The following is a 17,253-nucleotide window of genomic DNA, read 5'->3' as shown; positions in this document are numbered from 1 at the left end:
GCCATCTTGGTTGGGTTAATTTGCATGCTCACCCTGATTGGCTTGTGAGTGTGGCTTGGGCATGGTGAAGGTTCAGTCAATTTGCTTATTACTCTTTTATTAGGTAGGATATATAAAAGGTTAAGTTCACTGGTACATGCTTATATAAAGCTCTCATTGGTGCCAATTGCATGCGTGTATTTCAATCTGTCATTGTGGATTGTGAATTTGGTTGACACTTCTATTATAGGGAAAGGGTGAACAGCGATATTAAAATATTTCTTCTAATTAATGTCCTTTCAATGTGCATGAATTTGTGCACTGGGCTACTAGTGTATTAATAATTGATGAAATATGTTGATCCATTTAGCTCATTACACTATTCTCTAAAATGTGTAAATTTAGAGAATTTCTTGAAAATTTCTGTAATACATTTTTTAAAAGAGTTAAATTCTTATTTTTAAAATTTGTGTTATTTCCAAATATTGCAAGTTCTTCTTTATTTGTATTTTATGTCTATAAGCTTTACTTAATACCTACTAATTTGCCTTCAATTTTATATATTTGTGATGAACAAAGAAGTGATAGATAAAATAAATAAAAATCAGTTTTTAAGTCTAAAGCAGAAGCTATCATTTTCTCCTCTATCTTTTTCATCCAATAGAGAATTTGATTATTGGGGTCCAGGAGCATTCTTAAGAGTTTTCTAAATCACTAAGTTACACAATTTTAGATTCTTGGTTTGTTGCAAATGGGTGGTTCTCATCCATAATATTGTAAATCTCGTCAGTGTTTGCCCAGATAGCCCTTCTTGAGACCTTTGGCTGTGTTAGGCTTGCAGCAGCACCTACAGCTCAGCTTCCTGAAGGTGTTAATCATTCCACCTCAGGGCTGGCCTCTCTAGAGTACTACTGCTGTTTGTTTTATATCACTTTAGACTCGTCTTAATGTAAGTTAAGGTGGGTATAACAGAAGGAAAATGTCTTTCAGGGATTTTTGACACTCTTTTTATTTTTATCTTTTATTTTATTTTATTTTATTTATTTATTTATTTATTTATTTTTATTTTTTATTTTTAAAATATATTTTATTGATTTTGTACAGAGAAGAAGGGAGAGAGATAGAGAGTTAGAAACATCGATGAGAGAGAGTCATCGATCAGCCGCCTCTTGCACACCCCCTACTGGGGATATGCCCGCAACCAAGGTACATGCCCTTGACCGGAATCGAACCCGGGACCCTTCAGTCCCCAAGCTGACGCTCTATCCATTGAGCCAAACCGGTTTCGGCTGACACTCTATTTTTAATATCTTGTCAATGTTTATTTAGTGCTTACTGTGCTTTAGATATTATTCTAAATGCTTGGGATTATCAAAGAAAACACAAAGATTCCCATTCTTATAGAGTTTATAGCTTATTTAGAGAAGACAGAAATAAACTATATAATATGTAAATTATAAAGTATATGGTATGGTATAAGGTGGAAAAAAGAAAAAAATGTAAAAGCAGAATGAGGGTTTGGGAGTACTAGATAAGGGAGCAGTTTGTTGGGGTGCAGTTTTAAGTAGGTCTTGTCAAGCAAAGATACTGGAGCAGATGAGGGACATGGCCTTTGGGAGAGCTGGATAGAGAGTAGTTAGGATGAAGGCCCTGCGGCAGAAGCCTCCAAGGCATGTTTGAGTTTTTACAAGAGGCTGGAGTAAAATTAGCAAGGGGACAACAGAAATAAGAGATAAGATGAGGGGCATCAAGGATCAGATCACTTGGGAGAATTTGCAGATTCTTGTGAAAACTCCAGTTTTTATGCTAGAGTGCTCATGAAAGGTTTTGCAGTTTTTGAGAAGAGGAATATTATTATCTGACATGCTTTACAAGGATGTCAGTGGCTGGTGAGAATATACTGGGGCAGAGGCAGAGCAAGGCAAGTATGAAAACAGTGAAGCCTTAGCAACAGGCCAGGCAGCAGGTGATAGTGGCTCAGACCAAGGTGTTAGTGGTGGAGGTGGTGAGAAGTGGTCAGATTTTGGGTAAATTGTAAAGGTAGTGCTAAATAGGTCTCTGGGACATTTTCAAACGGACCAACATCAGAATTATGGGGGTCCCAGAAGAAGAGAAAGAGCAAGATACCGAAAGATACTGAAAGAAATAGTGACAGAAAACTTCCCCCACCTGGTGAAAGAATTAGACTTACAAGTCCAGGAAGCGCACAAAACCCCAAACAAAAGGAATCCAAAGAGGACCACACCAAGACACATCATAATTAAAATTCCAAGAGCAAAATACAAAGAGAATATTAAAAGCAGCAAGAGCAAAGCAGGCAGTTACCTATAAAGGAGCACCCATAAAACTGTCAGCTGATTTCTCAACAGAAACCATGCAGGCCAGACGGGAACGGCAAGAAATATTCAAGGTGATGAATAGCAAGAACCTACATCCAAAAATACTCTACCCAGCAAAGCTATCACTCAGAATCGAGGGCAAGATAAAGAGCTTCACAAATAAAAAAAAGCTAAAGGAGTTCATCACTGCCAAATCAGAATTATATGAATTGCTAAAAGGGGTTCTTTAGGAAGAGGAAGAAGATATAGATAAAAATTATGATCAACAAATACGTAACTATCAAGAAGTGAAACTAAAAGCCAAGGGAATTAAAAAACCTGATGAACAATATTAACTAGTGAATATAATAGAATCAGAGGTATGGAAGGGGAGTGAACTGACGATTCTCAGGAAAAAGGGGAATGGAGGGTGTGGGAAGAGCCTGCACCTATGGATGAGGACAATGGGGGGTGGAGAAAGGGCAGAGGGTGGAATGGGAACCTGGTGGAGGGGAGCAATGGAGGGGGAAAAAAATGAACATTTGTAATAATATGAACAATAAAGATTTATTAAAAAAATAAACTTGATTCAGGTGAAACTATTCTAAAAGCTTTCTCCTTGGAGAGTCAGAAGACAGAGACATTTGAATTGGTACTGCATTTAATGTTCTGGAAAGTTTTTGTGTTTTTTTTTTTACATGTATAGTTTTTTGTTTTGTTTTTTTGGCAAAAGCTTATGTAGCTTTACAGGATCTTTTAGTGATTTCAGGAGCAGTTATTCCATTTTGTGTGATGATGAACTATTAGACATGTAATTTTTATAGTAATTTAAGGTTTGATATTCAGTATTCTAATTAATAAAATGGCATCCAAATATATTCACTTCCTGTGAATATTGTAAAATATCCAAATTACTTAAAAACTTGCATAGCAGACAATGGCAGGTAGATTTTATTTAGAATCAAATTTATGAGTGACTAAAAAATGAAAGATAAAATTAAGAATATTTTGTAAAATGCCATTGATTCCAGATACTGGGATTGAACTCAAAATGACCATTGGGTCTACTGAGAATACTAGATTCAGCTCTAAATTCACCTCCTGATCATGTGGTTTATCATTTCAGCATCTCTTTTACATCTTTGCATGAAGAGAAGTCATTTCTTATATCCAAATTCTGTTTCTAGTAGAAGGAAGCACTAAAAATGCTGTCAAATCAGCTCAACTCACATCCATGTTCCTATTTCAGTTATTCTTCCATTTGAACTCTACGTGGCAGCTTTTCTTTGCAGTTTCTTTGCTGTGTTTTTCATCTGATATAAGAATTGGAGAAACTGTTTTATATTTTCAGAATCCTTTAGAATTTTTTTTTTTAAAGTGGGAGTTTGAAGAGGTAATGTTGTTTATTCCAGTTGGCCCTTCCTCCTCTCTTTTTTCAGTGCCCCCTCCATCCACACCTTTATGTTCATTGGAAAACAGTATGTTGGGCTTAACCATTTAGTTTTTCATTGGAACCATTTGGGTATGTTTCTGAGTGTCTACTTAGATTTTGTTTTGCCAGTCTGTCACTGATCTTATTACTAACAATCAAATCTAAAGACTTCAATATGTATTGCTTTGAGTTTTTTAGTGTTGGAATGATTAGAAGAATAGAAACAAAAAATAGGGAACAGCAAACTAATGAGTAGGCACTTGTTCAAGGAATCCATTACTAGCTGGCTGAAATCTTGAAGGAGTTGGCTATGGAAGGAGATGAAGTGACTGATTATAATGGTAACTGCTTGCTATTATGTGTTAGAAAATGGGGTGGCTAATTATCCTGCATGCTATTTGAAACCTTTGAAAATAAGTCTTTTAGAGCTGGCTAACAGCATTGCTTTATTTACTTTCTTATGTTCAAATGTGCAGCTTGAGACTTAAAAATTACTTTTGGGACATCACTGTACTTTACTTCACACAGTAAAAATGATCCTGAGGGTCAGGTATATATTTTTGTTGCATCAAGGCTTAGAAATATAAGCACATCTTATTGTTTTAGGGCTTTTCTAAATGTACTAGGGCTTTTCCTTTTGAGTTATGTCAGGTGTTTATTAGGTGAGAATACCATATCTGAAGACATTCACTTAAACTTCAACTCTTAATCGGATTAAATAGATTTTGTGATGTCAGCTGAGAACCATGTTGATCCAAGGCAAATCTTAATATTTTCCACTGGGGAATCAACTACTACGTTGATTTTTACTTATTAGTTATTACAAATGAAATAACATTTCTTTCTCTAACTTAGAAAAAAATTAAAAGAATTTTTTGACAGATAGGTATATTATTATTTCAAAGAAGTCTAGAATTATTATATCTCTATGCAAAACTTTTTTTTTTTTTCAGTTGCTTTACTATATTACTTAATTGAATTTGTAGGAGATGACGACACTGGAAATTTTTAAAAGAATAATTTTTCTGTTGTTAGCTTTTTAGTTGGAGAAGGAGCCTACAGATGGGCAGTAGATCATGGAATACCTTCTTGCCCTCCTAACATCATGACCACAAGTGAGTAAAAGCTTTTCAAAATTAAGCTATATTAGCACATATACCTGAGAGTGTTACATTGCTTTTGACCTAGATAGTACTGACATTTAAGGAAGAAAGCTTATATGTTGAAATATTTCTAGTTAAAAGACGTAGAAAATTATTTGTTTTTAAGCTATGTTTATATTCTTGAGGTCCCTGCATTACTGTTGCTGCTGCTGCTGCTTCTTCTTCTTATTATTATTATTAAAAAAATACTTCTATTTATTTTCAGAGAGAGAGGAAGAGAGAAGGAGAAAGAGAAACATTGATGTGAGCGCAGAACATCAATCGGCTGCCTCCTGCATGCCCCCCTATCCAGGATCTAGCCTGTGACCTGGGCAAATACCCTACCCAGAATTGAACCAGCAAACTTTTGGTGCATGGGTTAACGCACAATCAACTGAGCCAAACTGCTCTGGGCCCTGCATTACTTTCTCATGTTTTTATAGAAGTATTGCTAAAAGGATTTCTTTTAGGTTACTTAAAATAATTACTAACAATAAAACCATCATACCACCCCCGCAGAGAGCGAGAAGAAAACAGATCATCATTTAGCTGTCCCTGAGTTGAGGAAGGTCTTTCTGTGTACCAAGTGCAAGAGAAGGAAAAACAAAAGTGACTGGGAGTTAAGACTGAAAAAAACACTTATCATAAATATGACAAAAGGATACCTATTCTTAATCTGTGAAAAGGTTTACCTAATTAAGAACCACACAAAAACATATAATACCCCAGTAGAAAAATGGTCAAAAGTCATAAGTAGGTAATTTAACTAACGGGAAATTTATATCAAAATTAGTACATGTTAAATTTGTTCTCTTAATTTGTGAGAGTTAAAAAATATTACATTATTACTGGTAGATGTGTGGTGAACTGAACATCATATATTGTAGCTACAAATGTAAATTGGCAGAAATTTTGGAGGATAGCTAAGTAGTATAGACTAAGAGCCTTAAACATATTCTGCTTCTAGGAATTTGCCATTAGAGATACAAAGGTTTACCTAGAAGGGTGCAATGTTCCACCTAACTGAGCCACACCAGCCAGGGCAATTTTGTTTTTCTTGGAGACACCTCACCTGGCACCTTAAGTCTAGAGTGGATGCTTAGCAGGCCTGCTGTGTATTTGTCATTGATGGTCTTCACCGCACTGTTATTTGGGATTCCATTTTCCTCTCTCCAAATTCACATTATCTGTTTAGTTTTTTTGAATCTGCTTAGTATTTATTTATTTATTTTATTTTCTCTTTAATGTGTTTACTGGAATATTTTAAATTACATATGTGGCTGGCGTCATATTTTTTTTTTCCTTTAAATGAATCTTTATTGTTCATATTATTACAAATGTTCCTCATTCCCCCCCTTCCCATCCTCCATTGCTCTCCTCCACCAGGTTCCCACCCCACCCTCTGCCCTTTCCCCACCCCCATTGTCCTCATCCATAGGTGCACAGTTTATGTTCAGTCTCTTCCCACACCCCCCCCATCCCCTTTTTCCCTGAGAATCGTCAATCCACTCCCCTATCATACCTCTGATTCTATTATATTCACCAGTTAATATTGTTCATCAGATTTTTTTTTAATTCCCTTGGTTTTTATTGATAGATTCACTTGTTGATAGTTACGTATTTGTTGTTCATAGTTTTTATCTTTATTTACTTTCTCTTCTGAAAGAACCCCCTTCAGCAATTCATATAATTCTGGTTTGGTGGTGATGAACTCCTTTAGCTTTTTTTTTTATTAGTGAAGCTCTTTATCTGGCCTTCGATTCTGAGTGATAGCTTTGCTGGGTGAATTATTTTTGGCTGTAGGTTCTTGCTATTCATCACCTTGAATATTTCTTGCCATTCCCGTCTGGCCTGCATGGTTTCTGTTGAGAAATTAGCTGACAATCGTATGGGTGCTCCTTTATAGGTAACTACCTGCTTTGCTCTTGCTGCTTTTAATATTCTCTCTTTGTCTTTTGCTCTTGGAATTTTAATTATGATGTGTCTTGGTGTGGTCTTCTTTGGATTCCTTTTGTTTGGAGTTCTGTGTGCTTCCTGGACTTGTAAGTCTAATTCCTTCACCAGGTGGGGGAAGTTTTCTGTCACTATTTCTTTCAGTATGTTTTCAATATCTTGCTCTCTCTCATCTTCTGGGACCCCCATAATTCTGATGTTGGTTCGCTTGAAGTTGTCCCAGAGGTTTCTTACATTATCTTCAACTTTCTGGATTCTCTTGCCTTCTTGCTTCTGAGGAGGAATGTCTTCTGGCTCTTTATGTTCTAAATCTTTGACTTGATTCTTGCGATCTTCCATTCTGTTTTTAGGATTCTGTACAATATTTTTTATTTCAGACAATATATTCTTTATTTCTGTTGATCCCTTATTAGTTCTTGTTGATCCCTTATTAGTTCTTGTTGATCCCTTTTCATCTCCTAATAGGTCTTGTCGACCTTTTCTAGGAAATTCTTGAAAAACCTTATAAGCGTGGTTTTGAACTCTATATCCAGTCTCTTCTTTTCCTCCATTTCTTTTGTTTGTGCTCTATTTCCTTGTCTTGGCATTTTCACAGCTTTCCTTAGTTGGTAGGGTGGCTTTGTGTGCTAAGGTGTCCTATATGTTTCAGTGAGTCAGCCTCCCAGTTACGTGAGGTGGACAGTCTTGGTGTAGCCATTTGTGGGCTGTGTGTGCAGTCTTGTTGTTAAGCCTTGCTTGTTGTTGGTATCACTGGGAAGCATTGATCTCCAAGCCAGTTGGCTATGAGGATCAGAGGTGCCTCAGCTAGGAGGGTTTCTATATTCTGCTTGGATGGGCAGAGTCTCGGGGTGGCACAGCCAAGCTTTGTTGAATCTGGCACAGTTGGTTGCAGACACGCACCTTTTTGGTATAGGTGCAGACAAGCTTTAGATTCCTGTCTGCCCCTCCCTAGGAGAGTCCTATTGGCAGCAGATGAGGAAGCTAGCCACTGGAAGGGCTTCTGTGCTCTGCTTGGATGGGGTGGAGTCTCCGGTGGTGCAGACAAGCTTGATTCAGCCCCTCCCTACGAGGGTCTGGTTTCTGAGTCCCACAGTAATGGCTGCTGGCTTCACACACCTCCGAGAGATCTCTGCCCACTGTCCGACAGTCTGGCCTCTCCCTATCTGGGGCCGTCTATCAACGCAATAGGGTGGTTCTGTTTTCCTCCTGAACAAGAAAGCCAGCCATGCATTAGCTGGCCGCCCTCTCCGCATGCAGGGAGTAAGCCGGTAGCAAACTTGGCCCGCCCTCTCCGCAAGCAAGCTGGCAGTGAACTCTGCAGCTGCCTTTTCGCGCACACAGTTTTCCGTACCTTCACAGTTCCTGAGGTTCAGCGCGCCTTCTCTCTCCTTCCCAGATGGTAGAGCCTCCCCTCAGCCAGCCGTCCGGCACCTCAGGGTGATGTTTCCCCTGTTTTTTAGTTCTAAATTCAAACTTGTGGTAGACTGCATTCGGGTGTCTGCCCTATGCCGCCATCTTGTTGAGTCCTCTGCTTAGGTTTTTTTTTTTTTTTTTTCTTATTTTGCTGCAAGACTTTGTGAGGACAGGTCTGCATGACTTCAAGGAGGATGGTGTGATCATGCTTTTTTTGTTGTGGGAATTCCCAGTTGTTCCCCCAATATGTTTCTCTTTTGTATTAGTTTAGAGAGAAATCTTCCCAGCTCTGGCAGGGCAATAGCCAGTATTCTGGTTTAGATCAAGGCAAGGGACTAAAAGACTTACCTATTTTTTTCTCAGACTTTTTATATAAATCCCAGTTTTAAGTAGAATCCTGATACCTGCCCCCGGGCTGTACTTGATGTCCACTTATTTGGGGCCCTCTGGTTCAGCCTTTCCAATGTTAACTCATGCTTCCTGAAAGCAGGAGGAGGGGATTAGGCATTTATCTGTTCCTTATTACAGCTTCTGCTAGTTTTTCTGTTTTCAATTTCAGCCTGGCTTTCAGAGGTAACAGGTGCTTTCTGTTTGGAGCTCTTCTGATAGTTTTTGGTCAGATTAGTTTACTTTGGAAGAAATTAGTTTGATTTGTGTTTTCTTGGCTACTAGTCATCAGGGTTTGTCAGTTACTGTGTATTCATCCATTTGCTTTCTGCTTTCTAGCATTAGGTTGGTATTGCCCTCCTCGTTTTTATCATCCCTATGTATATCAGTCTTTTGTCCCTTTCAATTTCTTTTTGGTAAAGTTTTAGTAGAGTGGAGATGAACTTGCTCTTGTGTTCAGTTAGCCAGTTTTAATTATTTTGTACTTCTTATTAATTCAGAACATTTATATAAAAAGGTGTTATAAAACAGCTATTACACCGAAACCGGTTTGGCTCAGTGGATAGAGCGTTGGCCTGTGGACTGAAGGGTCCCTGGTTCGATTCTGGTCAGGGGCATGTGCCTTGGTTGCGGGCATATCTCCGATGGGGGGTGTGCAGGAGGCAGCTGATCAATGACTCTCCCTCATCGATGTTTCTAACCCTCTATCTGTCTCACTTCCTCTCTGTAAAAAATCAATAAAATATATTAAAAAATAAATTAAAAAACAACAACTATTACTAAATATTTTGCAGATGACAAAATATTTTGACTATGAATTAGTGTTTTGTGCTTATAACAAGAAATATATATATATATATATATATACATACCCCCCCACACACATATTGCTATAGATTTCTTGTGACTTACATAAGCAACTAACAAGAACAAGTAAGGTATTTGAAAGTTAAGTGATATATTCATCTATTTCTTGCAAAAAAAGAATAATGTTGGTCTATAGTGAATTTAGGAGTAGAAATTATGCTCTTCCATTGCTTTCAGAATCACATCAACCATCTTTGGCTTCAAAATCAGCCAGCACCATTTTTGAGCTTAGCTCCTTCTTGCTGAGCAACCATGTGGTCCCAAACTTATCAGAATTATTCCACTGAGGTGGAGGCCACCATTGACTGCCTGGTCTACATGCATCTGCAGGCCTCCTACACCTTCCTCTCTCTGGGTTTCTGTTTTAACCACGAGGATGTGGCTCTGAAGAGCCTGGGCCACTTCTTCTGCCAGTTGGTGGAGGAGAAGTGTGAGGGTGCCTGTTGTCTCTTGATGCAAAACAAGTTGCTGGCTATGCCCTCTTCCACGGTGTACAGAAACCTCCCTAAATGAGTGAGGCAAAACTCAGGACACCATGGAAGCTGCCAAGGTTCTGCAGAGGAACCTGAGCCAGGCCCTTTTGGATCTGAATTCCCTAGGTCCTACCCACAGTTTTCATTATCTGAAAAATTTTATTTTTGCCTTTAATTTTAAAATATATAATTTTTGTTGAATGTAGTCTTCTAGGTTGGCAGGAGTTTTCTTTTGTACTTCTTTATTTTTTTTATTGTGGTAAAATATACCTACCTTAAAATTTACTAGTTTAACAGTTTTAATTCAGTGGTACTAAGCACATTCACAGTGTTGTGTAACCATCATGGATTTCCATAACATATTCATCCCAAACAAAAATTTTGTACCTTGTCAAACAAGTTCTCATTCTCTTTGTTTGTAAGCCCCTAGTAACCTCTAGTCTATTTTTTCCTCTCTGAATTTGTCTATTTTAGGACCCTCTTATAAGTGGAATCATACTGTTACTGGCAGTGGGGTTCTTGGGTTCCCCAAAATAGAAATCAAGAGGAAATCCCAGAGAAATCCCCAATTAGATTTTATTAAGCTTATGCTCAAGCACAAGGGAGATAGCACAGAGGAAAGGAAGGCCCTCTGAACTGGCTCATGGAAAGCGGGGTGGGGAAGACTGGCTCTGCTTGGCTTGCTTTTATATGCTGGGGACAAAGTGGGCTTGTGCAAAAAGGTGGGTGTTTTGAAAAAGGCAGGTTTGCAGGATTTTCCATTTTAGGGTTGGTTGACTTCCATTTCCAGCTGTATTGCCTGGCACTGTTGGAGCAAGATGGTAGACGGTTCATTGCTGCCACCTTAGGAAGGTCCTATAGTGGTCAAACCTTAATCAACTGTACCTTCAGGTCAGTAGTTTAAGCAGGTAGTTAGTAGGGAGATAAAATTAGATACTGCATTTTTGAATGGGACTGAAGGGGGGGGGGTGACATTTTTGTGGTCAGCTTCCCTCAAGTTTCTTTTGATCACCTGGTCTTCACTTCACTTCCGGGGTACCTGGTATTTTCTGTTTTCAGGCCTAAGTTCCTATGCTGTCTCAATACAATGTTTGTCCTTTTGTGTCTGCCTTTCTCACTTAGCATAATGTTTTCAGGGTTCACCCATGTTGTAGCATGTTTCAGAATTTTGTCCTGTCTTATGACTGAAGGGAGGAAGGGAGAAGGAGAGAGTGATAGAAACATCAGTGATGAGAGAGACTCATTGATTGGCTGCCTCCTGCATGTCTCCCAGTGGGGACCAAGCCCACAATCTGGGCATGTGCCCTGACTATGACCTCCTGGTTTATAGGTTGATGCTCAACCACTGAGCCACATCACCTGGGTATCTTTTAGCACTTTTGATGATGCCAGTACATTATCTTTAAATTACTTTGTTTATGATTGGAAATTCAGACATTATTTTTATCATTGTTTCCCTGTATGCAATGTGTTTTCTTTTTTCTCTTAACTGCTTTTAAGAATTATTCATTTATCTTTGGTTTTCAGCATTTTAAACATGATATGCCTAGGTGTGGTTTCTTTCTGCTTAGTTTTTACTGTGCCTGTTGAATCTGTGGGTTACAGTTTTTAATCAGATTAGGAAAAACTTCTTAGACTCTTTGTTTGTGCTTTCTCTCATTTGTTTCTAGGATTTCAATTCTATTTACGTTAAAATATTTTGTGCTGCCATTTGTTATTAAAGCTCTTACTTTTTCATCCTTTTTTCTCTGTGTTTTCTGGATTCTCCATAGAAATAGGACCAAAACAAGATCTATCTGTTTGTCTGTCTGCCTAGCTATTTATCTACTCACCTTAAAATATTTATTATAAATGATTAATAGTTATGGAGACTGACAAGTCCCAGGAACTTCAGGGTCAGTCAGGAAGCTGGATTTTCAATCCAAGTCCAAAGGCCTGAGAACCAGGAGGGCCAGTCATGTAGTTCCAGTGTGAAGGCTGTTGGGTTTGAGACCCAGAAAAAGCTGAGGTTTTAGCTCAAAGACAGAGGCAAATAAAAGTCCATGTTCCAGTAGGAAGTAGTCAGGCAAAATGAATTCTCTCTTACTTAGAAGAGAGTCTACATTTTAGTTCTATGAATGCTTTCAACTAATTGGATAAGGTCTACCCTATATTGGGTAGGACAATCTGCTTTATTCAGGCTACCGATTTAAATGTTAATCTCACCCTCATCAAACACACCTTTACAGACATATCTAGAATAATATTTGACCAAATATCTGGGTAGCTGCTGCCCACTCAAGTTGACAGAAAATTAACATTTACACTTTTATTTGTATGAATTCTGTTGAATTGTCTTAAAGTTCACTAATCTTTTCTTCATTAGTATCTAATATTAATCTTATGTAATGATTTTAAAAATATAGCTTTCAGTTATAAAGCTCCATTTTTAAAAAGCAATTTTCATCTCTCTCTTGAAATTCCCATGTCTTCACTCATTATACTCATTATTAACATATTTTTGTTATTGTTATTTTAAAATCTTTGACTACTAATTCTAAAATTTAGGTCATCTGGGTCAATTAAAAAAAATTAAATGTATTGATCAATATGAACATATAGGTTTCAGGTGTGAGTTTCTATGTTATAAGATCTATATATTGTACTTTGTGTCCACCATCCAAAGTCAAATCTCCTATGGGTCAATTTCCATTAATAGATTTTTTTTCCCTCTTGACTCTGAATCATATCTTCCTGTTTAGTTGCAAATATCATAATTGTTTATATTGCAACTCAGGCATTGTGAATGATACATTTTAGGTACTATGGATTTTTTTTTATCTTTCTTTAAATGATGTTGAGTTTTATCCTAGCATGTAATTAAACATTTGCAGATAACCTTGATGTTGTCACAGTCTGGTTTTAGGCTTTGTTAAACAGTCCATTTTAGTTTTGTTCTTAATCCTAGACTTGTTTTCTTTCAAAGCTTTTATTTATTTTACCCTTATTTTAAATTTTTATCTTGATTGTTGAAAGTTTTATATATGTCCCCCTTTTCTTCCCCATTGGTTTCCTATACCATCTCCCCTCAAACCACCCCTTTCACCACATTATTGTCTGTGTCCATGGGTATTTATTTATTATTCCTAAGATATATGTGTAGGCCTTTCTGGGATTTCTGTGCAAAGTCTCAAACTTTAAACTTTGTCTCTCCTATATTGAGCGTTTACCAAAACTCTGTCAACATTTTTGCTGTTGTTTTCCTCACTCTACTCTAGGGAACCCTGTAGCCATTTTTCATTCTTTTATTTTCACCTCTGAAATTCTGATCTATATGTATAAAAGCCTAAGCAATTGTTCAGTCAACCGGTAGCTATGATGCTCACTGACCACCAGGGGGCAGATAGTCAGTGGGCTCCCACAGCCAGCCTCTTGCAGTCAGCCAATCTCCCGCAGTCCCTACCCTTGGTTGGCCAGCTCTAGTTGGCCCAAGGACTGGTAGAGACAGTCCCAGCAGCCCCAATCACCAGCCAGGCTGAGGAACCCACCCGTGCATGAATTTGTGCACTGGGCCTCTAGTTAAATATATAATAGACCTTTTTACTTTATTTTCCCTGTTTCTTAATCTTCTGTGTTTTCCATCATTTTATCTTTTTAGACACATTCTGGAAAACTTATTTCTGCTCAGGCTTTTAATTCACCAATTTCTTTTTTTATATCTTGTCAACTACCAAGCAAATACATTGAGATTTTAAGTTTGGTTATCTGCTTTTTTATTTCTAGAAGTTCTATTTTTTTAAGAATCTGTAATTTAATTTATAGTATATAATATAGGTATTTTCATGTTTTTTATTTACTCTTTAATTATTATAAGGATACTTGTTTCATATTGTGCCTGATAATTCCATTATATGTGGTACACATAGGCATTTTTTCTTCTTATTATTATTCATGGTGCCTCATTTCCTTGGCTCCTGATTATCTTTGACTATATAGTTTTTATTGCCCTTAAATAATTACTCTTGTAGACTTACAAATGGCCTAGGATGAAGGTGTCTTTTTCCAGATATTATTTTTTGCTTTTACTTTTGTCAAGTGTGTGTGCACTGTGAATGGAAAAAAACACTTTCCCCCCCTCTTTTACTTGCATACTTCTGTCACACTCACAACTCCCTGTATCACTTCTGATATAACATGTGAGGGTTTTCTACACCAATCAATTCTCTGTACCATCCAGTTGTCCTGCAATTCAATTTAATTCTGACACTAACTGGAGTTAGTACAAACCTCACAGGTTAAGGGCTCAGTCCCATAAGATTGCACTTCCCCTTTTATTTTATTTTATTTTATTTTATTTTATTTTATTTTATTTTATTTATTTTTTAAATATCAATATATTTTTATTGATGTCAGAGAGGAAGGGAGAGGGAGAGAGAGAAACATCAAGGATGAGAGAGAATTATGGGTGGGCTGCCTCCTGCATGTCTCACACTGGGGATGGAGCCCACAACCTGGGCATGTGCCCTGACTGGGAATCGAACTGTGACTTCCTGGTTCATAGGTTGATGCTCAACCATTGAGCTGCACTAGCCGAGCAGCACTTCCCCTTTAGATGCCAATCACAAGCCCAGGTTGTCACCTGTGCTTCCAACTGACTGGCTAGCCATTAGAAGTTCTCATGGCTCCTTTTTTGGGGTTTGATTAATTTGCTAGAGAGGCTCAGGAAACTCTGGAAAACAGTTTACTTACTAGATTAGCAGTTTATTACAAAGCATATTAGAGGATATGAATGAACTGCCAGAATTATAGATAGGTACATAGGGCAAGGTCTGGAAGGGCCCTGAGTGCAGGACCTTCTGTCCTTGTGGAGTTGGCATGTTCTACCTGCCCAACACGTAGATGTATTCAGCCACCTGGAAGCTCTCTAGGATTTATACTTTAGGGACTTTTATGGAGGTTTCATCATGTAGGCATGATTGTACATTAACTCAATAGCCAGTCCCTATCTCCTTCCCCGAGGATGGGAAAAGGCTGGATAAAAGTTCCAAGCTTTTAATTATGGCTTTGTCTTACTGGTGACCCATCCCCATCCTGAAGCTGTTTAGAAGCCAACCAAGAGTTGCCTCATCAGAACAAAAGACATATCATCCTGGAAATTCAGAGTTAGGAGCTTTCAGGAACTGGGTCAAAGATGCAGTGTTAGGATAAAAGGTGATCATAGTGCTCTTATCACCTAGGAAATTATAAAGGTTTTAAGAACTCTGTGCCAGGAATCAGGACAAAGACCACTATATATTTTCTACTTCACACACTATTAATTAGAATCTACTTAAACTTAGTTAAAAGTTTATTATTCCCTGACATACCCAAGTCACATGTTTGCAAATCTATGCAAAGGACCCAGACAATCCAAAATTTCTTTCCAATATTCCCCATCCCCATTTTCTCCCTCCTCTTTCTATTCTCCTTCCTCCCTCCCCCTCCTATTATGCCATTATCTAAGAATGCCTGAATGTACTTGGTGTTGGGATAGAGAGTAGGTGCAGAGTTGTGAGAGAACTGCCACTTTAAAAAAAAAAATATATATATATTTTATTGATTTTTTACAGAGAGAAAGAAAGAGGGATAGAGAGTTAGAAACATCGACGAGAGAGAATCATCTATCAGCTGCCTCTTGCACACCCCCTACTGGGGATATGCCCACAACCAAGGTACATGCCCTTGACCGGAATCGAATCTGGGACCTTTCAGTCCGCAGGCTGATGCTCTATCCACTGAGCCAAACTGGTTTCAGGGAGAACTGCCACTTTTAAAGGGCTCTGGGCTTGACTTATGTCTCTCCTTGATGCCATTATAAGAAAACTTTGGTAATATCTGCAGTGTTGTATTCTACTTTGTAATGTCTCATTTATCAATTGAATCTAATTGGCTTTTTATATCTGTATATCATTTTACATTTTTAATGATTATTATTATTTTTTTTACTTTTAGAAGCTCTATTTGGTTCTATTTCAAGTCTTCCTACCACTTTATCATCTTTTGTTCCTTATTTATGTTTTCAGTATTATGCCTTTCTTTCCATGAGCATAAACATGTTTTATAGTCTGTATTTGATTATTTCAGTATCTGAAGTCTTTGTAGGTTTAAGCTGAATTATGCTTTCTGATATCTGGCAAAGTTTTATTCTTGATGGTTTATTTCTCATGTGTTTTGTGAATTATTTTAAAACTATGGGCCATTTGTTTCATTTAATTGAAAAGTAGGAATTCTCTGAAGTGTGGTAAGTTAAGGTTTTTTCTCAGGGAGTATTTGCATTTGTGTTTTATGAGTTGTTGAGGCACTAGCACATTGAGATTTTTGTCACTAAAATGAATTCTTCTCTAAACCTATCTGAAAGTCCTTGGTCATGAATTATCTAGAGAGACTTTTTCTCCTTTACACATAAATCTAAGCCGGAGACTCGCAAGTTTCCTGTTTCTTTGCATAGGGTGGCCTTTTCTGATTTTCCTTTTTACTGGGCATAGCACCTTTTTGGGGTTTGTTTCTTTTTTTGTGGATAATCTCCAGTATGTTACCTTGAGTTGCATTGTCCCCAGGTTTCACCTCTTGTCCTTTATGCACAGAGACTTTCAAAACTAAAGTTGGTGGTGGTATGCATTATCAGATACCTCTGGGTAGCATATATATACCCTCAGGACTTGTGTCTCTGGATTTGACCTTTTTCTTACTTCTTTAACCTAAGGGTATTTGTCTTATTTTCCTGACTTTAGCATGCATTGAAAAGACTTTTTAAACCTTCTATCCAACATTCTTAAGAATTTGTCTGGAAAAGGCTCTTCAGGATATGGCATCTGCCTCATTGCCCTAATATTTATCAAATGTCATTTTTAATGTTTCTTTTATAGGATTCAGTTTAGCTGCATTTAAAAGAAACAAGAGGAAACTAGAGCTGGCAGAAAGGGTGGAAACAGATTTCATTCAACTAAAGAAGAAAAGACAATCAAATGAAAAGGTCAGGAGGTATTTGAAATATTAATCATTAATCTATCTTAGTGATATCTTTAATTTGCTTTTAGATATATAAGCTTTAAAGTAGTATGATCCAGTAAAAATATTATGCATGCCACATACATCCTTCTAAATTTTCCAATAGTTCCATTAAAAAAGTAATAATAAAAAGGTGGAATGAATTTTAATAATTTATTTAAACCAGTGAATCCAAAATATTACTTAAAAATGTAACGAATGAAAAATTATTAGTGAGTTATTAAACTTTTTTTTTTTAAGTCTTCCAATCCAGTGTGTATTTT

At 37.4% G+C, this 17,253-nt stretch overlaps 1 protein-coding gene across 16 annotated transcripts in view; it reads left to right on the top strand.

Annotated features, from left to right (window-relative positions):
• TASP1 (taspase 1) overlaps positions 1-17,253 on the top strand; it is a 233,348-nt gene that overhangs the window by 61,479 nt on the left and 154,616 nt on the right. For 15 of the 16 annotated variants that reach the window (XR_004984368.2, XR_004984367.2, XR_004984369.2 and 12 more), the window contains 2 exons: positions 4,765-4,844; positions 16,849-16,955. The exons of the other annotated variant lie outside the window; for it this stretch is intronic. Coding sequence is in view for 12 of the 15 variants with exons in the window: in XM_036418435.2 (XP_036274328.1) it covers positions 4,765-4,844; positions 16,849-16,955 (187 nt within the window). In the remaining 3 variants the exon portion in view is untranslated. The remainder of the gene's footprint in view (positions 1-4,764; positions 4,845-16,848; positions 16,956-17,253) is intronic. 16 annotated transcript variants of the gene reach the window in all.

Source organism: Pipistrellus kuhlii, unplaced genomic scaffold (assembly GCF_014108245.1).
Source record: "Pipistrellus kuhlii isolate mPipKuh1 unplaced genomic scaffold, mPipKuh1.p scaffold_m20_p_6, whole genome shotgun sequence".
In the NCBI taxonomy this organism is placed as follows: Eukaryota; Metazoa; Chordata; class Mammalia; order Chiroptera; family Vespertilionidae; genus Pipistrellus; species Pipistrellus kuhlii.
This window is presented reverse-complemented; position numbering and strand designations above follow the sequence as displayed.